Source organism: Hyla sarda, chromosome 8, assembly GCF_029499605.1.
Source record: "Hyla sarda isolate aHylSar1 chromosome 8, aHylSar1.hap1, whole genome shotgun sequence".
Taxonomy (NCBI): domain Eukaryota; kingdom Metazoa; phylum Chordata; class Amphibia; order Anura; family Hylidae; genus Hyla; species Hyla sarda.
In genome coordinates, this window is record NC_079196.1 from 207,264,975 (window position 1) to 207,287,333 (window position 22,359).

At 45.3% G+C, this 22,359-nt stretch overlaps 1 protein-coding gene across 1 annotated transcript in view; it reads left to right on the forward strand.

Annotated features, from left to right (window-relative positions):
- LOC130284053 (dynein axonemal assembly factor 8-like) overlaps positions 1–20,648 on the forward strand; it is a 116,750-nt gene extending 96,102 nt beyond the window's left edge. Inside the window, exons 28-31 of the mRNA XM_056533987.1 lie at positions 3,363–3,574; positions 8,480–8,565; positions 19,985–20,048; positions 20,374–20,648. Coding sequence (XP_056389962.1) covers positions 3,363–3,574; positions 8,480–8,565; positions 19,985–20,048; positions 20,374–20,442 — 431 coding nt within the window. The 3' untranslated portion in view covers positions 20,443–20,648. The remainder of the gene's footprint in view (positions 1–3,362; positions 3,575–8,479; positions 8,566–19,984; positions 20,049–20,373) is intronic.
- Positions 20,649–22,359: the final 1,711 nt, after the last annotated feature.

Here is a 22,359-nt window from a genome sequence, read left to right on the forward strand (position 1 = left end):
ATTTAGGTAAGTGCGGGTGAACCTACTGTCAGATTATGCACAGTAAATTTTCTTTTAGGGTATGTTGACACACGGCGCATATGCTGCAGATTTTCCACTGTGGATTTGCATGTGGAAAATATGCAGCATATTATATTAGCATATGGATGGTATTTGTAGAAATCTTGCCCACTCTCTGCTTAAAGGGGTACTCTGGAACAAAGCAGAGTACCCCTTTAAGCCGCAAATGCTGGAGCTGGCGCTGGAAGCTCGTGACATCATAGCCCTGCCCCCTCATGATGTCATGCCCCGCCCCCCTCAACGCCATCACGCCCCCTCCCATAGACTTGCATTCAGGGGATGCGGCCGTGACATCGCGAGCGGGGCGCGGCTGTGACGTCACGATCCTCCAGCACTGCACCCAACGCTCTACACGAACGCCGGGTGCAGCAGGGATATCGCGAGGGCCCCCAGCGGTGGGACCGCCGCGATGAGACATCTTATCTCCTATCCTTTTGACCCCCACGCAGCACGAAAACAGCATTTGGAACATTTTGTTCCGAACGCTGGCCAGTGGAGTACCCCTGTTAGGATACCACTTTAACATAATCTTCACTAAAATCGGCAGCAGCAAATCCATACAATTTCGTGCAGATTTTCTGCTGCAGGTTTTAGTGCATTAAAGGGATACCCCAGTGGAAAACTTTTTTTTTTTTTTTTTTTTTAAATCAACTGGTGCCAGAAAGTTAAACAGATTAGTAAATTACTTCTATTAAAAAATCTTAATCCTTCCAGTACTTATTAGCTGCTGAATACTACATAGGAAATGATTTTCTTTTTTTGGAACACAGTGTTCTCTGCTGACATCTCTGTCCATTTTAGGAACTGTCCAGAGCAGTATATGTTTGCTTGGGGATTTTCTCCTACTCTGGACAGTTCCTAAAATGGACAGAGATGTCAGCAGAGAGCACTGTGCTCGTGATGTCAGCAGAGAGCTCTCTGTTCCAAAACGAAAAGAATTTCCTCTGTAGTATTCAGCAGCTAATAAGTACTGGAAGGATTCAGATTTTTTAATAGAAGTAATTTACAAATCTGTTTAACTTTCTGGCACCAGTTGATTTAAAAAAAAAAGTTTTCCACCGGAGTACCCCTTTAACTTTGTGAATTTCATATTGGCCCCATGTGATCATGTACGTAAAGTTGTAATTTTCCTTATAGTCAGAGAATTATTTTTGCGGGATGATCCGAGGATGTAAACACCTGGTAGCCAGAGTACCTGCGTGCAGGGATCCGTCACACTCGGAGTTAATCGCTCGGACCTGTGGTTGTGTCAGTGACAAATGCCTTCAGCTTATAGCCTAAGTATATGGAAAATGCAAGTCACATACACAGTTACACGTGTGCCGGGCGAATGACGCACGCTGGTGTCAGCATCTCGGCACGGGAACACAGCTGCCCAACACTTCCGCCACCAGACTTCTTCAGGACCAACGCGTTTCATTTAACCCTTTCCCTCCCGCCAGATCAATGTTTTTTTTCCAGCTTGCAGACATGTCTGAGTTTTCCCAGTGCGAACTAATCTCCTGGCTAAAGTTAAATAGGTTCAGTGCACCAAGCGGATTAGCGGAATTGTGTTTGTGTGTCAACAATAATGGAAAGTCTGTGGGGCAGTATTTTATTTAATTTTCTTCAAAATGTCTCAGGGCTACATTCACCCAGAGGTTGGGGTTGGGGGGGGGGAGAGGCTGGTAATAATGAAATCCTTATGAGTTCCACATTGAATAGATGAACTTTCTGAAATGAAATTCCATTTTGTGATGTTTTGATGGAAATGCACTGCTGTGGGGTTGCTGAAATCGCTCTCACTTGAGATTCTTGGCTGAATTGAACTGTCAGAACATGACAAATGGTGGTGGAAGACAATGGCTTGGAGGAGTCATCTGGTGCAGTGTGCAAGGTGTTACAGGCCGGTGGACGTGCCCGGGTCAGGGAATGGTGCAGTGTTGTGGAGTCACAGACTATGCTTTACCGTGCGGAGGTCATAGACTTGTCTGCTGAAGTAGAAATGGGATAATGCTTTATAGTAAGTCATAAGCAGGGCAGGGGGCCGGGGTAACAGGCGAGGTCATTGTGCAGAGTCAGGGCAGGATTACTGGACATGGGGTCTAAGATGGGGGCAGCTTGCAGAAGTTAAAGCTTGGTGCAGGATGCAAAGGGTTTCACTGTCATGCAGTTTGGAAAGGGTTACAGGTAGGTGCAGTATGGTAAGGTTACAGGTAGGTGCAGTATGGTAAGGTTAAGGTTACAGGTAGGTGCAGTATGGTAAGGTTACAGGTAGGTGGTGTATGGTAAGGTTACAGGTAGGTGCAGTATGGTAAGGTTACAGGTAGGTGCAGTATGGTAAGGTTACAGGTAGGTGCAGTATGGTAAGGTTACAGGTAGGTGCAGTATGGTAAGGTTACAGGTAGGTGCAGTATGGTAAGGTTACAGGTAGGTGCAGTATGGTAAGGTTACAGGTAGGTGCAGTATGGTAAGGTTACAGGTAGGTGCAGTATGGTAAGGTTACAGGTAGGTGCAGTATGGTAAGGTTACAGGTAGGTGCAGTATGGTAAGGTTACAGGTAGGTGCAGTATGGTAAGGTTACAGGTAGGTGCAGTATGGTAAAGGTTAATGTTACAGGTAGGTGCAGTATGGTAAAGGTTAATGTTACAGGTAGGTGCAGTATGGTAAAGGTTAATGTTACAGGTAGGTGCAGTATGGTAAGATTACAGGTTAGGTAGGTGCCCTATGGTACGGTTAATGTTACAGGTAGGTACATAGTGTGGTGCAGTTAATGTTGCAGGTAGGTGCAGTGTGGTGCCCGGTGATGATACGGGTTACTCAGGCTTCACACCTTATACTGACCTATAATACAGTAGCCGGCTTTAGTATAACCCAGACCATGCAGCGCAGCGGCGCACTCCGCTCTGCTACTCCCTCCTTGCATTGTTATATCTTGTTTTTCTGACTATTAGCCATAACCTTGAATGAAAACAAAAACACAAAACCAAATTCAGACTGAATGTGTCACTGGAATCTGATGTTTCTGCTATTGTTCCCTCTGATGGCGGCGGCGGCGCACACATCGTGTTATTTTCTACATAATAATTATATAGTCATGTCAATATTTAAGGTATAATAATCAAGACGCAGCGCTGTCTAATAACATGAGACAGGCAGGTGGAGTGACACCGTCTCATTGTCGGGACTCCCATTACATCGCGGAAGACGCTGCGCAATTAAAACAATTACGCTATTACACGCTTGTATTAAGCAGCGTTTGTATTTGACTTTGATACGCGCGATGAGACGTGTGACGGATTCCCATGTATCTTGTATTGCAGGCTCGCCGTTCACCAGCGCCTTGTGTCAGACCACCTGCCTGCTGTTCCCTTCTCGCACACTAGGTGGTTCCTCACCAGCGTACATCCGAGGACTGGAACGGCTGAGCAGCAGATCGTTCCGCATCACTGGGGCGCGGCTCGCCGTGTTTGACCTATCACAGGCTCAGTTTGTGGCGGAGCTGTACAGTCTGCAGGATAGCCTCTCTGCTGAGGTAGGACTCCTGACATGTCTTTTTTTTTTTTTTTTTTAAGGAAATACTTATATTAGTGTTTCCCAACCAGCGTGCCTCCAGCTGTTGCAAAACTACAACTCCCAGCATGCCCGAACTGCCAACGGCTGGAAGTTATAGTTTTGCATCAGCTGATGGCACCATAATCCTTACTGTAGATCAGTGTTTCCCAACGAGCGTGCCTCCAGCTGTTGCAATACTACAACTCCTAACATGCCGTTGGCTGTCCGGGAATGCTGGGAGTTGTAGTTTTACAACAGCAGGAGGCACACTGGGTGTATAACACTGGCATGTGCACTTCTGCTACTGTACATTTACACTTTATTAAAGTTTCTATCTATGTATTTCTAACTAAACTGATACATTAAAGACAAAACAGATCTGTAAAACAGGAGTCCACAGTGCCCTATAACACCACAGTGCCCCATAACACCACAGTGCCCCATAACATTACCCACCACAGTGCCCCATAACAATACCCACCACAGTGCCCCATAACAATACCCACCACAGTGCCCCATAACAATACCCACCACAGTGCCCCATAACAATACCCACCACAATGCCCCATAACAATACCCACCACAGTGCCCCATAACAATACCCACCACAGTGCCCCATAACCTTACCCACCACAGTGCCCCATAACACCACAGTGCCCCATAACATTACCCATCACAGTGCCCCATAACACCACAGTGCCCCATAACAATACCCACCACAGTGCCCCATAACATTACCCACCACAGTGCCCCATAACACCACAGTGCCCCATAACATTACCCATCACAGTGCCCCATAACACCACAGTGCCCCATAACAATACCCACCACAGTGCCCCATAACAATACCCACCACAGTGCCCCATAACAATACCCACCACAGTGCCCCATAACACCACAGTTCCCCATAACAATACCCACCACAGTGCCCCATAACACCACAGTGCCCCATAACACCACAGTGCCCCATAACACCACAGTGCCCCATAACAATACCCACCACAGTGCCCCATAACCTTACCCACCACAGTGCCCCATAACATTACCCACCACAGTGCCCCATAACAATACCCACCACAGTGCCCCATAACCTTACCCACCACAGTGCCCCATAACACCACAGTGCCCCATAACAATACCCACCACAGTGCCCCATAACACCACAGTGCCCCATAACAATACCCACCACAGTGCCCCATAACAATACCCACAACAGTGCCCCATAACAATACCCACCACAGTGCCCCATAACATTACCCACCACAGTGCCCCATAACAATATGCACCACAGTGCCCCATAACCTTACCCACCACAGTGCCCCATAACACCACAGTGCCCCATAACAATACCCACCACAGTGCCCCATAACACCACAGTGCCCCATAACAATACCCACCACAGTGCCCCATAACACCACAGTGCCCCATAACAATACCCACCACAGTGACCCATAACACCACAGTGCCCCATAACAATACCCACCACAGTGCCCCATAACACCACAGTGCCCCATAACAATGCCCACCACAGTGCCCCATAACAATGCCCACCACAGTGCCCCATAACAATACCCACCACAGTGCCCCATAACAATACCCACCACAGTGCCCCATAACATTACCCACCACAGTGCCCCATAACCTTACCCACCACAGTGCCCCATAACGCCACAGTGCCCCATAACATTACCCACCACAGTGCCCCATAACACCACAGTGCCCATAACATTACCCACCACAGTGCCCCATAACATTACCCACCACAGTGCCCCATAACCTTACCCACCACAGTGCCCCATAACGCCACAGTGCCCCATAACATTACCCACCACAGTGCCCCATAACACCACAGTGCCCATAACATTACCCACCACAGTGCCCCATAACATTACCCACCACAGTGCCCCATAACATTACCCACCACAGTGCCCCATAACATTACCCACCACAGTGCCCCATAACATTACCCACCACAGTGCCCCATAACATTACCCACCACAGTGCCCCATAACATTACCCAACACAGTGCCCCATAACATTACCCAACACAGTGCCCCATAACATTACCCACCACAGTGCCCCATAACATTACCCACCACAGTGCCCCATAACATTACCCACCACAGTGCCCCATAACATTACCCACCACAGTGCCCCATTATACCCACCACAGTGCCCCATCACATTACCAACCAGTATCCCCATAACATTGGCAACCTTAGTGCCCCCGCCATCATAGTTCCTCCATATCATGACTTAACTAGCCTCAGTGCCCCCAAACATAAACTATACCCACAATCCAGTGATTACAGTGACCCATCTACAAAGCCACCCACAACCCCCCTTATTCTTGCCAGTACTAGTTTCCCCTCAAGAGTACCAGTAACAGTGCCCCTATAACATTGCCAACCGCAGTGCCCCTGTACAGAGCCAACATAACAATTCCCCCATAACATTGTTGGCCTTCTCCAGCACAAGCTTGAGTCTGTAGAACAGTGATTCCCAACGTGGGTGCCTCCAGCTGTTGCAAAACTACAACTCCCAGCATGCCCGGACAGCCAACGGCTGTCCGGGCATGCTGGGAGTTGTAGTTTTGCAACAGTTGGAGGCCCCCTGGTTGGGTAAACACTGCTGTAGAAGATTGCCGTCCCATGTAGAGGACTGTGCCGCCTTATGGCGTCTGTATGGTGAGTCCCCTCCCACATGGTGACATTAATGCTTCGTCCTTGCATCGCCCTTGATGAATATGGATGTATAATGTGTGCGATGTGCATAACGCTAGGTCCATCCCCATAGGGCATCCAGAATATACTCCTCATGTTAATGTCCCCTCCCCCACACATCAGAGGACCAGCGGGGTGATGGTATACATACATTACCGGCCCCTGGTACCTCGGGTTAGTTGGGCACAGTAAATTGGCCGTCCCTGTATGTTACCTTCCTGGGGCTGGTGACGTCTGACTATGGGCCATAGGCCAAAATATGAGGATACTACACAGCCCCCAAAAAGTCCCATACAGCTCCCATAGCAGTGTTTCCCAACCAAAGGCTATCTGGGCATGCTGGGAGTAGTAGTTTTGCAACAGCTGGAGGCACACTGGTTGGGAAACGCAGTCCCATATGATTATTTCAGCATCCTCCATTTTTTCAGATCCCTGAATGGCAAATCTGCCTCATTATCTTATGATTACTTCCCTCTTAAACTGAGTGTCTACCATATAAGTAATCACCCAGCTTTCCCACTCTCCTGAATTTCACATCTACCTAGTCATGCACTGACAACCAACCACTCCCTATCTTGCTGTATATTTAGGTAGACTTTCTATGAAAGCTAAGTGTCAACCCCTGTAGCCACCATATAGGTTATCACCCAGCTTTCCAAGACTCCTGAATTTCACATCTACGTAGTCATGCACTGATAACCCACACACACACACACACACACACACACTCCTATCTTGCTCTATATTTAGGTAGACTTTCTATGAAAGCAGAGTGTCAACCCCTGTAGCCGCCATATAGGCTATCACCCAGCTTTCCAACACTCCTGAATTTCACATCTACCTAGTCATGCACTGATAACCCCCCCCCACACACACACACACACACACACTCCTATCTTGCTCTATATTTAGGTAGACTTTCTATGAAAGCTGAGTGTCAACCCCTGTAGCCGCCATATACGTTATCACCCAGCTTTCCCAGACTCCTCTGTACCATGTTTGTCTATCCATTAACATATAATGTTATACAATGTTGACCCCTGTTCCCATATTGAGACATATACATCGCCCAGCACCTGTATCAGCTCCACTAGTTATCACTTAGCTTTCTTAGACTCCAGATTGGCAAGTCTGCCTAGTCAAATAATGATAACCTCCCCTTCCAGTGTTTCCCAACCAGGGTGCCTTCAGCTGTTGAAAAACTATAACTCCCAGCATGCCTAGACAGCGATATACAATACATTACCACAATGGCTCCTCACTCTTATATTAATAAATCCTTGGGCATATTTGCTATTCTGCACTCCTACACCCTTGTGGCACTGTATAAGCTATCACCCAGCTTTCCCAGACCCCTGTTTTACAGATCTGCCTAGTCTTTGGTGTATCAGTTTAGTTAGAAATACATTGATAGAAACTTTAATAAAGTGTAAATGTACGGTAGCAGAAGTGCACATGCCAGTGTTTTACACCCAGTGAGCCTCCAGCTGTTGCAAAACTACAACTCCCAGCATGCCCGGACAGCCAACGGCTGTCCGGGCATGCTGGGAGTTGTAGTTTTGCAACGGCTGGAGGCACACAGATTGGGAAACCCTGGTCTACAGTAAGGATTATGGCCAACATCCTATGATCTCAGTGCATATGGTTATAGGGCAGTGTTTCCCAACCAGCGTGCCTCCAGCTGTTGCCAAACTACAACTCCCAGCATGCTGGGAGTTGTAGTTTTGCAACGGCTGGAGGCACACAGATTGGGAAACACTGGTCTACAGTAAGGATTATGGCCAACATCCTATGATCTCAGTGCATATGGTTATAGGGCAGTGTTTCCCAACCAGCGTGCCTCCAGCTGTTGCTAAACTACAACTCCCAGCATGCTGGGAGTTGTAGTTTTGCAACGGCTGGAGGCACACAGATTGGGAAACACTGGTCTACAGTAAGGATTATGGCCAACATCCTATGATCTCAGTGCATGTGGTTATAGGGTAGTGTTTCCAAACCAGCGTGCCTCCAGCTGTTGCAAAACTACAACTCCCAGCATGCTGGGAGTTGTAGTTTTGCAACAGCTGGAGCCACCCTGGTTGGAAAAGATTTGCATACGACAAATACAATACAAGAAGTATCTTAACCAAATGTACAAGATAACTTATTTATTGTACTTGCAGTTCAAGGCGGAGATCGCGGGCCCCTGTCTGCTGGTAGCCGCCCAGCGGGACAACGCCGTGACCTGTTTCCACTCGCTAATGGCCAGGTAAGCGCCAAAGGATTCCTATCAGAGGGGGAAAAACCCTGGAGAATAATTATCTAAGGAAATGGCGTGAATAATTTATGGCAACCGCATTGATCTGCGCTCGCTGCTCGGACACGGAACCTCCGAGCGAGGAAGAGCCCCCGCTTACCAGCAGCCGCGCTGATAATATTCTAGTTGGCGTCACAGGGTTCAGATACTTCTATTGTTGCCCGCTAGGAATAACAGGGCAGATTGTTCCATTCTCCTTTATTCTCTATACGTTTTGAAGCCTCTCGGCATAAGATATAGGTCACAGGGGTGGAAATCCTTCCCGTACTTCAAGGTAGGAGTAACGATCTTATGTAACATGATCATAGGAACGCCAACTTTGATTCAAGATGCCAGGCCGGGCTTGGGTAACTTCCCTTACATAATGCTTAATGATGCCCAAGCAACGAAGTTGTAATAGTCTCCAAAGCATTAAGGCAAATGGTTGTCAGCTATACATTGGATTTTTTACCTTAAAGGAGTACTCCGGGGGAAAACTTTTAATTATTATTTTTTTTTTTTAAATCAACTGGTGCCAGAAAGTTATACAGATTTGTAAATTACATCTATTAAAAAATTTTATTCCTTCCTGTACTTATTAGCAGCTTTATACTACAGAGGAAATTATTTTCTTTTTGGATTTCTCTTCTGTCACGACCACAGTGCTCTCTGCTGACCTCTGCTGTCCATTTTAGGAACTGTCCAGAGCAGGAGAAAATCCCCATAGCAAACATATGGCTGCTCTGGACAGTTCCTAAAATGGACCGCAGAGAGCACTGTGGTTGCGACTAGAGATGAGCGAACTTACAGTAAATTCGATTTGTCACGAACTTCTCGGCTCGGCAGTTGATGACTTATCCTGCATAAATTAGTTCAGCTTTCAGGTGCTCCGGTGGGCTGGAAAAGGTGGATACAGTCCTAGGAAAGAGTCTCCTAGGACTGTATCCACCTTTTCCAGCCCACCGGAGCACCGGAAAGCTGAACTAATTTATGCAGGAAAAGTCATCAACTGCCGAGCCGAGAAATTTGTGACGAATCGAATTTACTGTAAGTTCGCTCACCTCTAGTTGCGACAGAAGAGAAATCCAATAAGAAAAGAATTTCCTCTGTAGTATACAGACGCTAATAGGTACTGGAACGATTAAGATTTTTTTTTTTTTTATAGAAGTAATTTACAAATCTGTTTAACTTTCTGGCACCAGTAGATTTAAAAAAAAATGTTTTCCACCGGAGTACCCCATTAAAGGAATAGTGCAGTGAAACATAACTTATCCCCTATCCAAAGGATGGGACAGTGCTTTCCAACCAGGAGGGTGCCTCCAGCCTCCGGCTGTTGCAAAACTACAACTCCCAGTATGCCCGGACAGCCAAAGGCTGTCCAGGCATGCTGGGAGTTGTAGCTTTACAACAGCTGGAGGCTCACTGGTTGGGAAACACTAGTCTACAGGTAGGGATCGTGGCTTCCGAAACGCGTTAGCTTTGTTCTCTTTTCCAGATGCTGGAGTTGCTGGATTGCGCAATTTTAATAAATAAGTTGTTTTATTGCACCATGCACTGGCTGCTCGAATTCATGCCTTCTATTGTATATGGTATATAAGGGTTAAACTGCAGAACGGCAATGAAGGGGGTCATGAAGAGAGGATTTGGGAGATTGAAGCCGGGACAGTTCAGTTTCCTCTGGTGGATTACGTTTCGGGAAAATCCGTTTATAGGAGGCTTTTGTTATGTCACAGATTAGATGGTGTGTCAGGCTTTCCATGACTTAAGAGATGTCACAGAGCCGCCCGTACGTTCTGCGAGAGGAGGACACCTTCGCACGGCGCCAAGGGCACCCGACAGGTTAACTCCATCAGTGCTTGTCTTCTCATTCCTGTAGTGTAGACTACATGATAACCTATATATAACCAAATGCATGAGGAGCCTGAATACAGTTTATTAGGAGATCACTGAGAAGAATGCAGCCAAAAAAGCCATCAGGACCAGATTGCAGGGGATCAGGGATCACATGGGCGCCCGTAGGTTCCAAGGACTCCAGTCACCATCCCATAAGCTTGTTGATAGGCTGTAGTAAAGAACACCAGTCGCCTGTGGTATTTGTTACATTTACAACGCGTTTCGGTCCTTACAGCGTGGACCCTCATCAGGCATGAGAAATGTCGTACCTCGTGCCTTACTTTGAGAAAAAAGTTCAATTCAGTCAGGTTCAATCCAACTGGTTCATGCCCTGTTTATCCAGAAGAAGGTAAAACACAAAACCCTTAACAGTAATGCCTATTTATTGACTTTTTTGGGTTTGTAGACTGATGTTAAAGGGGTACTCCGGTGGAAAACAATGCTTTTAAAATCTACCGCTGCCAGAAAGTTAAACAGATTTAGTAAATTACTTCTATTTAAAAATCTTAATCCTTCCAGTACTTATCAGCTGCTGTATGCTCCACAGGAAGTTCTTTTCTTTTTGAATTTCCTTTCTGTCTGACCACAGTGCTCTCTGCTGACACCTCTGTCCATTTTAGGTACAGTCCAGAGCAGGAGAGGTTTGCTATGGGGATTTGCACCTAAAATGGACAGAGGTGTCAGCAGAGAGCACTGTGGTCAGACAGAAAAGAATTATACAACTTCCTCTGGAGAATACAGCAGCTGATAAATACTGGAAGGATTAAGATTTTTAAATAGAAGTAATTTACAAATCTGTTTAACTTTCTGCCACCAGTTGCTTTGAAAAAAATGTTTTCCACAGGAATACCCCTTTAAAAAGTACCTGTCACCAAATAAACTTTTCTAAATTAACTCAGGCTATGTTCTCTAACTACTCCTAAAACCTCTTCCACCCTTAAAAAAAAAAATTCTGAGCTTTAAAAAGCTGTGTATCTTACCTTTATTCTTGCTCACATGGTGCAATCTCCCAGCAGGAGAAAGTGGGTGTTTCCCAGCAGGCATAACATCACTGAAGCCTGCTGGGGGACCACTTCCGCCTTCACATGATTGCAGGGCTGAGATGAATAGAAGACCTCAAGCTCTGTGCATGTTTCAGTCTGTGCAGCTTTCTGTGAGAATCTGTGGAGCTTTCACTTTCTCAATCAAGCTCAGAGCAGGGAGAAGCACTTCCTGAGTTTGGTCTCCTGCCAGGCCTGGAGGAGACCAAACTCACTGTATTAATTGTGGCAGGGAACAGAACAGATCCACTTAGTGGCCGTTTTTTCTATTACATTTTAAACATATTTATGTTGATAATTTTGATATTTTAAGTGTCTGCTAATTACACAAGGAACACTAGATTAAAAGTTTTAGTTGATGACCGGTACTCTGTGATCACCTCTCTGGGCGGTACTGCTGCTTTAGTTTTGGGATGTCCGGTTAGGTCACCTTTTCAAGCAGCCGCAAGTGAATGAGACAATGCTTCAGTACCTTACACCATCATCACTAATATGAGGATTACACGGATGAACAGTGGTAAACATTGAAGAGACTGTAGCATCCGCTGATCGACTGGGGGTCCGGAGGTTAGGCCATCAATGTTATAAGGCTGGATAACCCCTTGTAGTCCTGTATGATGTAAGGTGCAGCCTTCTGGGCACATCCCATAGATGGTCGATCAGATTGAGATTTGAGGAATTTAGAGGTCAAGTCACCATCTTAATTTCTTTGTCTTAAACAAGTTCTGCAGTGTGGCCCGGGATATACTGCTGCCATGAAGGGAAACGCTTGGTCTGTATAATGTTAGGTAGGTGGTACGTGTCACAGTAATATCCACATGATGCCAGGACAGTAGGTTTCCAGCAGAACATTGTCCATTACACAACCCACCACCAACTTAAAGGGGTAGTCAAGGAAAAAAAAAAATTTTTATATATCAACTGGCTTCAGAAAGTTAAACAGATTTGTAAATTACTTCTATTAAAAAATCTTAATCATTCCAATAATTATCAGCTGCTGAAGTTGAGTTGTTCTTTTCTGTCTGACAACAGTGCTCGCTACTGACATCTCTGCTTGTCTCGGGAACTGCACAGAGTAGAAGAGGTTTGCTATGGGGATTTGCTTCTACTCTGGACAGTTCCCAAGACAGGTGTCATCAGAGAGCACTTAGACAGAAAAGAACAACCCAACTTCAGCAGCTCATAAGTACTGAATGGATTTAAAAAAAAAATTTAATAGAAGTGATTTACAAATCTGTTTAACTTTCTGGAGCCAGAGTCAGCAAGGACAGTCTGACCAGTCTGTGAGGCCTCATACACAACAAACTGTGATGTCCTATGTGATCTGACATCTTTCTATCTTAGATAGAAGGAAGTTTTTCAGCAGTTTGCTCTACAGCAGCTCTTCTGTAGGATCGGACCAGACAGGCTCGCCTTCACCCCGCACCCCCCCCCCCCCCCCACACACACACACATATCAATGAGCCTTGGGCACCCATGACCCTGTCCCTGGTCACTGTTTGTTCTTCCATGGACATGCTCTGTTGATCCAGAAGAAGGCAAAACCAAAACCCCTAAGGGTCTATTCACACGGCAGAATTTCCGCTTGCGGAATTCCACTTCAAATTAAAACCCATAGACTTCTATGGTATTCCCCACTCCCATTCACACTCCCACTACATACCAGGAAGACCGGCCTTTCTGGAAATGCTCTGACCCTCTCATCTAGACATTACAATTTGGCCCCAGTCCGATTCCCTCAGATCTTTAGGCCCCGTTGACACTATGGAGAATCCACACACAACTCCCGCTGCTTGTTTCAGGCATCAGAAGTTCCTTAGCAGAACTTTTGACTAAGAACTCGATTCCGGCAGACGACTGAACATGATGCTAAATCTCCTGGCAGAATCCGCCAGAGAAGTCTGTTTTTTGTCACTGGGACGGCGCAAATTGCTACGGACATAATCGCAAGGAAAAAGTTCCTGACAGGCACCATAGAAAAGAGATAACCAATGTTATTTACTTCATATGTCAATGGTTTAAATACATACTGACAAAGCAGGACAGAAACGGATATACAGACGACAGGGGTGTACCGGAATGGCAAACGCAGTTTCGTGCCTACCGGCACGAAACTGCGTTTACCTTTCCGGTACACCCCTGTCGTCTGTATATCCGTTTCTGTCCTGCTTTGTGAGTACAGTGCTCCCTCAAGTTACAATATTAATCGGTTCCAGGAAGACCATTGTATGTTGGGACCATAACTCTATGAATATCTGGTAATTGGTTCTGAAACCACCAAAATGTCATCAAAAAAATATAGGAAAAAGTGAGGATTAAGTAGATAACTAATACAGATAAAGCAAATCCTTACATATAAAAGTAATAAAGATCTGCTGGGAGCTGTAATCACTGTCTATGTAGAGGACAGGAGCTTCTTCAGGGTCCTGTACAGTACACACAATGTCCTAAAAAAGTAACATGGAGCCGCCCTCATCTGGTGTCCAAAGGAGCAGCTAACCCTGGCACAGGTAAAGAGTACAGAACATGTAATACCTCCCTGTACTGTAGGGGACGCTACCAGACACCAGTCAGTCTCCCTGTACTGTAGGGGGCGCTACCAGACACCAGTCAGTCTCCCTGTACTGTAGGGGGCGCTACCAGACACCAGTCAGTGCATGCACTTCAGTAATACAGGTAAAGAGTAGTACAGAACATGTAATACCTCCCTGTACTGTAGGGGGCGCTACCAGACACCAGTCAGTGCATACACTTCAGTAATACAGGTAAAGAGTACAGAACATGTAATACCACCCTGTACTGTAGGGGGCGTTACCAGACACCAGTCAGTGCATACACTTCAGTAATACAGGTAAAGAGTAGTACAGAACATGTAATACCTCCCTCTACTCTAGAAGGCGTCACCAGTCAGTTCTTCCAGCCATTGACAGGTGTCACAGATCTGGACTGTCTGTACATTGTATGATGAGTCTGGTTTTAAGTTACAATGGTCCAGAAAAGACTTTTGTAACCTGAGGCCAATGGAAGTTATGTGACTGTCTACGTTATGTGACTGTCTACGTTATGCGCCTGTCTACGTTATGCGACTGTCTACATTATGCGACTGTCTACGTTATGCGACTGTCTACGTTATGTGCCTGTCTACGTTATGTGACTGTCTACGTTATGTGCCTGTCTACGTTATGTGACTGTCTACGTTATGCGACTGTCTACGTTATGCGCCTGTCTACGTTATGTGACTGTCTACGTTATGTGACTGTCTACGTTATGTGACTGTCTAGGTTATGCGCCTGTCTACGTTATGTGACTGTCTACGTTATGTGCCTGTCTACGTTATGTGCCTGTCTACGTTATGTGCCTGTCTACGTTATGTGCCTGTCTACGTTATGTGCCTGTCTACGTTATGTGACTGTCTACGTTATGTGACGGTCTACGTTATGCGACTGTCTACGTTATGCGACTGTCTAGGTTATGTGACTGTCTACGTTATGCGCCTGTCTACGTTATGCGCCTGTCTACGTTATGTGCCTGTCTACGTTATGTGACTGTCTAGGTTATGTGACTGTCTACGTTATGTGCCTGTCTACGTTATGTGCCTGTCTACGTTATGTGCCTGTCTACGTTATGTGCCTGTCTAGGTTATGTGACTGTCTACGTTATGCGACTGTCTACGTTATGCGACTGTCTACGTTATGCGCCTGTCTACGTTATGCGCCTGTCTACGTTATGTGCCTGTCTACGTTATGTGACTGTCTACGTTATGTGACTGTCTACGTTATGTGACTGTCTAGGTTATGTGACTGTCTACGTTATGTGACAGTCTACGTTATGTGCTTTGCCACCACCGGGGTCTACTCCATAGAGGTGAATAGGATTGTGCAGTTAACCAGATCAGTACCACCAGACTACACTACTCTCTTTGGACTGGGTTTTAATGTTATGTCTTATCCTCACCACATCTAAGCAGTCCATAGTCTCTTTCTGGATATGTTCAGGCCCTCGGTGCCAACAATATAGGGGGAGCTTTGTGATTGGCCCCCAGGCTTGTCCCCCAGGGGCCGCAGCCATGTGTGCTCACATGTACAGCCCCACACGTGTGACACCACCACAGGCCTCACATTCAGGAGGCAGCAGGGAGCAGCCTGTGTGACAGGAGGCTGTGTCAGTCCCAGCGGGGAGCTGTGTTGATTTCTTCCTCGCTCTCGGAGGGAGGGGGTGACAGAGGCGTCTGAGATGCCCCCCCCAGCTCTCTTAGCTCTTATCTCTGATGTTCCAGCGCCGCTATCCTCAGAACCGCGAGTTATAGCCAGATGCACAAGAAAACTAGGCCAGTCAGAGTTTATAAAACCGTCTATTGAAATCATGCAAAACCCCAGCAAAGGGATTTTACTTGGCAGCGCAGTGTTCCGGTTACCGCCATGAAAACCTCTTCTTCAGCGAGTTATTCTGAGGATCTTTCGGGCAGGATTATTTTCGCTCGCTCTTCAGAATTTGGGCAAAATCATCATATGGGAGGAAGGGTTCGGGAAGTGTAGGATATAAGGGACGTGTACTGTAAGGACATATGGTGATGAGTCCTATGAGGGTCCAGCAGCAGGGTGCTTTAGTGTGGTCTTCAACCTGCGGACCTCCAGATGTTGCAAAACTACAACTCCCAGCATGCCCGGACAGCCGTTGGCTGTCCGGGCATGCTGGGAGTTGTAGTTTTGCAACATCTGGAGGTCCGCAGGTTGAAGATCACTAGAATAGTCTATACATGTGAGGCCTGATCTCGGGGACCATCAGGCTTTAAAAGGGGTACTCCAGTGGGAAAAACATTAAAAACATCAACTTTCGTGCACCAGTTGATTAAAAAATGTTTTAATCAACTGGTGCACGAAAGTTAAAGGGGTTATCCAGGAAAAAACATTTTATATATATATATATATATATATATATATATATATATATATATATATTTCAACTGGCTCCAGAAAGTTAAACAGATTTGTAAATTACTTCTATTTAAAAAAAATCTTAATCCTTTCAGTACTTATGAGCTTCTGAAGTTAAGGTTGTTCTTTTCTGTTTAACTGCTCTCTGATGACATGTGTCTCGGGAACCGTCCAGTTTAGAACAGGTTTGCTATGGGGATTTGATTCTAAACTGGGCGGTTCCCGAGACAGGTGTCATCAGAGAGGACTTAGACAGAAAAGAACAACCTTAACTTCAGAAGCTCATAAGTACTGAAAAGATTAAGATTTTTTATATAGAAGTAACTTACAAATCTGTTTAACTTTCTGGAGCCAGTTGATATATATAAAAAAAAAAGTTTTTTCCTGGAATACCCCTTTTAAACAGATTTGTAAATTACTTCTATTAACAAAATCTTAATCCTTCCAGTACTTATCAGCTGCTGTATGCTCCACAGGAAGCTCTTTTCTTTTTGAATTTACTTTCTGTCTGACCACAGTGCTCTTCTGCTGACACGTCTGTCCATGTCAGGAACTGTCGGAAATAGGAACAAATCCCCATAGCAAACTTCTTCTGCTCTGGACAGTTCCTGACACGGACAGAGGTGTCAGCAGAGAGCACTGTGGTCAGACAGAAAAGAACTATACAACTTCCTCTGGAGAATACAGCAGCTGATAAGTACTGGAAGGATTAAGATTTTTAAATAGAAGTAATTTACAAATCTGTTTAACTTTCTTCCACCAGTTGCTTTGAAAAAAAATGTTTTCAACAGGAATACCCCTTTATAAACTTTTCTAAATTAACTCAGGCTATGTTCCCTAACTACTCCTAAAACCTCTCCCACCCTTAAACAATTTTTTTATAGAAATAATTTACAAATCTGTTTAACTTTCTGGCACCAGTTGAATTAAAAAAAAAAAAAAATAATAGTTTTCCAACGGAGTACCCCTTTAAGGTGACTTCTTTTGAATTGTTGTTGTTGTGTTCAGATCTGTAGTCTTCTTCAAAAGCATATTGTTAGGATCCCTATTGGAAATAAACAATATTTTGTAGGACACGCCCCTTCCCATAGACTTGCATTGAGGGGGCGTGGCCATGACATCACAAGCGGGGCGTGTCTGGGGTGCCGCAGCCGAGATCGCGGAGGTCTCCAGCGGCGGGACCTCTGCGATCAGACATCATATCCCCTTTCCTTTGGATAGGAGATAAGATGTCTAGGAGCGGAGTACCCCTTTAAGGGACCACTGTATATTATTGTAGGTATGGGGGTACTATGATATCTATGTACTATGATGTCTTTAATGTGATTTAGGGCGTACTTGGCATAGAAATACTGAACTTTGCAGTCTAAGGGCGCGTTCACACCGCCGTCTGTCCCCGTTTCTTTTTTCCCCCCCGTTTCGGTTCCGTTGTTGCTGCTTGTAAATGGATTACAAACGGTTGTAAAATAATCCCATTGATGTCAATGAGATTTTTTTTACAATCCTTTCACATCCGTTTGCACCCGTCTGCGCTCCTTTCCATTATTTTTTTTTTTGCGGGAGAACAGACGGCACATGCAGTATTTTTTCTCCAGTCAAAAAAACTAAAGAAAAAAACGGATACAGTATATTTAACATTGAAGTCTATGGAAAACAGATGAGCCCTTAATGTCATCCATTTGCATCGTTTTTTCCAATCCGTTTTTTCATCCTTTTTCACTTCTGAGCATGCTCAGGACCCCAAAAAATTTTTTTTTTTTTTGATTTATTAATTGAACAATAACGAATCCAAATGGATACAAACGGGATAACATCCGTTTGTATCCGTTTTTTTCTTTCTTTCTTTTTAAAGTCCGTTTTTATTTTTGACAGGAGAAGAACGGGACGGGTCTAGACGGCCGTGTGAACGCAGCCTAAGACACCCTTATTGTTACGCCGAGCGCTCCGGGTCCCCGCTCCTCCCTGGAGCGCTCGCAGCGTTCACCTTGTCGCAGCGCCCCGGTCAGACCCGCTGACCGGGAGCGCTGCGTTAGTGTCTCTGGCGGAGATGCGACCCGCGATGCGGGACGCGCCCGCTCGCGGTTCGCATCCCGGTCTTCTCACCCGACCTGTCCTCCGTCTGTTCAGTCCCGGTGCGCGCGGCCCCGCTCCCTAGGGCGCGCGCACGCCGTCTCTCTGCGATTTAAAGGGCCAGTGCGCCGCTGATTGGCGCCTGGCCCAATTAGTGCATTCACCTGTGCCCTAGCCTATAACACCTCACTTCCCCTTCCCAGCATCGCCGGATCTTGTTGCCCTTGTGCCAGTGAAAGCGTTTCCTTGTATGTCGCAAGCCAGTGTTCCAGACCTTCTGCCGTTGCCCCTGACTACGATCCTTGCTGCCTGCCCTGACCTTCTGCTACGTCCGACCTTGCTCTTGCCTAATCCCTTGTACCGCCCCTATCTCAGCAGTCAGTCGGGGTTGAGTTGCTATCGGGTGAAACGACCTGGGGGTTACCTGCCGCTGCAAGTCCATCCCGCTTTGCGGCGGGCTCTGGTGAAAACCAGTAACCCCTTAGACTCCGTTCCCCTGGTACGGCCCACGTCATCACCCTACTGACACAGAGGATCCACCACCAGTATCCTCACAGTACCCGGATCCTGACACTTATAAATAGACAGCAACCTTCTAAGGCTGCGTTCACACGGCCGTCTAGACTCGTCCCGTTCTTCTCCCGTCAAAAATAAAAACGGACTTTAAAAAAAAGAAAAAGCGGACAATAATGGATTAAAACAGATGTTATCCGTTTGGATCCGTTATTGTTCAGTTAATAAACCAGAAAAAAAATATATATTTTTTTGTTCTGAGCATGCTCAGAAGTAAAAACGGATTGAAAAAACAGATGCAAACGAATGACATTAAAGGGGTATTCCAGGCAAAACCTTTTTTTATATATATCAACTGGCTTCGGAAAGTTAAACAGATTTGTAAATTACTTCTATTAAAAAATCTTAATCCTTCCAATAGTTATTAGCTTCTGAAGTTTTCTGTCTAACTGCTCAATGATGATGTCACGTCCCGGGAGCTGTGCATGATGTGAGTCATCAGAAAGCAGATAAACAGAAAACAACAACTCAACTTCAGAAGCTAATAACTATTAGAAGGAATAAGATTTTTTAATAGAAGTAATTTACAAATCTGTTTTGATATAAAAAAAAAAAAGCTTTGACCTGGAAGCTTAAAGGCTCATCCATTTTCCATAGACTTCAATGTTAAATTTACTTTATCTGTTTTTTCATCCATTTTTACTTCTGAGCATGCTCATAACAACAACAACAAAAAATACTGCATGTGCCGTTTTCTCTGCCGTTTTTAATCCATTTACAGCCTGCAAGAACGGAACTGAAACGGGGATAAAAAAAAACGGGGACAGATGGCCTGGTGAACGCACCCTAAGATCTAATATTGGATAACAATTTTTTTTTGACCGCCACATTGTAACACTTTCTTTCGTTTTTATTCCTAATTCTACATTTTCCTTATTACAGCGACGATCTGCAGAAAGACCAGAAGTGTCCGGCGTCCATCCTGAGCCCCGACAGCCAGCGGCAGGTACGTCCTCTATATAAAGCTTCCCCATCCCGCAGGCAGCATTGTCTAATAATATGATGACACATACGCAACGTACACAAGCCAGACGCCCGCGATGGTGCTGGTGGCATTTATATTGCATTTATATTGTTGAGAATTGCATTTATAGTGTTGATTTCATTTAGCAGAAGTGAATTACATCCTTTCTGGGGCCCTTTGGGACTTGTGAGATAAGAGGATGTGCTGACGCTGGATTGTATTCTACCGTCATTTCGCCGGCCCGTACTTACGCCTCCCATTTTTCTTTTTATTTCTTTTTTTTTTTTTTATTTATTCCCCCCTTTAGGCCGTCAGGATGATCAGCTGCTTTTTTGATTCACTGACCCCTGACAGCATTTACCAAATCGTGCCTTAATTTTCCCCGAGAAGAGGAGGTCGCGGTTTCCCGGATTCCTTCAATGACAAGGTTCAATGTCGCCCTGAGAGCCTTGCGGGGGGATATTCGTATAGGAACTTAACCATTTGAGAGATGGAAGCCTACATAGACTTGTTCTAAGCTTCTCTATGAACTATAAGACAGTGTTCCCTAACCTGCAGCTCTCCAGCTGTTGCAAAACTACAACTCCCAGCATGCCCGGACAGCCGTTGGCTGTCCGGGCATGCTGGGAGTTGTAGTTTTGCAACAGCTGGAGAGCCATAGGTTTGAAAAAAAAAACATTTAAATTCTAAACAATATACTCTATAGGCACTTCTCTCCAAAGCACTGATCATTTCATCCTAATTCTGAATGACAGTTCCCGCTTCCTCCTCCAGGTGGCGCTGTTCATTCTGCACACTGCTCCTCTCCAGGTCAAAAGGCGCCGCCTAGATTAGGAAACGGGAGCAGGAATTTTTGACATTCATTTTAAACCAAAGAGCAGAACGTTCATGAGCCATAGATAAGAAGCAAAGAGATGCTTTGCGGACAAATTTAAAGGGGTACGCTGGTGGAAAACGTTTTTTTTTTGTTTTTTTTTAATCAACTGGTGCCAGAAAGTTAAAACAGATTTGTAAATTTCTTCTATAAAAAAAATCTTAATCCTTCCAGTACTTATTAGCCGCTGAGTACTACAGAGGAAATCATTTTCTTTTTGGAACACATAGCTCTCTGCTGACATCATGACCACAGTGCTGACATCTCTGTCCATTTTAGGAACTATCCAGAGCAGCATATGTTTGCTATGGGGATTTTCTCCTACTCTGGACAGTTCTTAAAATGGACAGAGATGTCAGCAGAGAACACTGTGCTCGTGATGTCAGCAGAGAGCTCTGTGTTCCAAAAAGAAAATAATTTCTTCTGTAGTATTGAGCAGCTAATAAGTACTGGAAGGATTAAGATTTGTTTTAATAGAAGTCATTTACAAATCTGTTTAACTTTCTGGCACCAGTTGATTTTAAAAACAAAAAAGTTTTCCACCGGAGTACCCCTTTAAGAGCATCTTAATCTACATATTTTTAAGGTTATGTTCACACTGGGCAGATTTTCTGCAGCAGATACACGCATGGGAAAATTTGCAGCAGCCAAGTTTATTTTATTTATAAAAATCCCAAGCATATACTGCATACAATTTTAAAGGAGTTGTCAATGAATAGAAAAACAGAGAATTTTTTTGTTCCAAAAAACAGCGCCCCAGCGGTTCTCAGGTTGTGTGTGGTATTACAACTCGGCTCTGTAAACTTGAATGGAACTGAGCTGCAATACCACACGGAACCTGAGGACAGGGGTGGTGCTTTGGATAATGCCTTTAAAGGGGTTCTCCACTTCCCAGCGTTCAGAACATTTAGTTCAGAACACTGGGTGCGGGCTTCAGGGATCACCACGCCCCTCGTGATGTCACGCCCCGCCCCTTGTGACGCCACACTCCGTCCCCTGAATGCAAGTCTATGGGAGAGGATGTGATGGCCATCATGCCCCCTCCCGTAGACATGCATTGAGCAGGCGGGGTGTGACATCATAAGGGGCGGGGTGTGACATCACGAGGGGCGTGGTGACCCCCGAAGCCCACTAACAGCATTCGGCACTAAATGTTCCAAACGCTGGGGAGTGGAGAACCCCTTTAAATGTTGTGTTATGTTGCGGAGTTGCAAATGCCACAGATCTGCTACTTGGGGTTTCAAATAAATTGGTTAAGACTTTATTCCACTTTCTTATCCACAATTCAGCGCACATTTGGTGCAGCACATAATGGCACCATGAGAATGAAGAAGGATATGTCAAACCATTGTTCCCTCTTATTTCTCAAGTGCATTTAATGTGCAAAAAATGAAGTCACTTTCCAGTCTTCCGTAAATA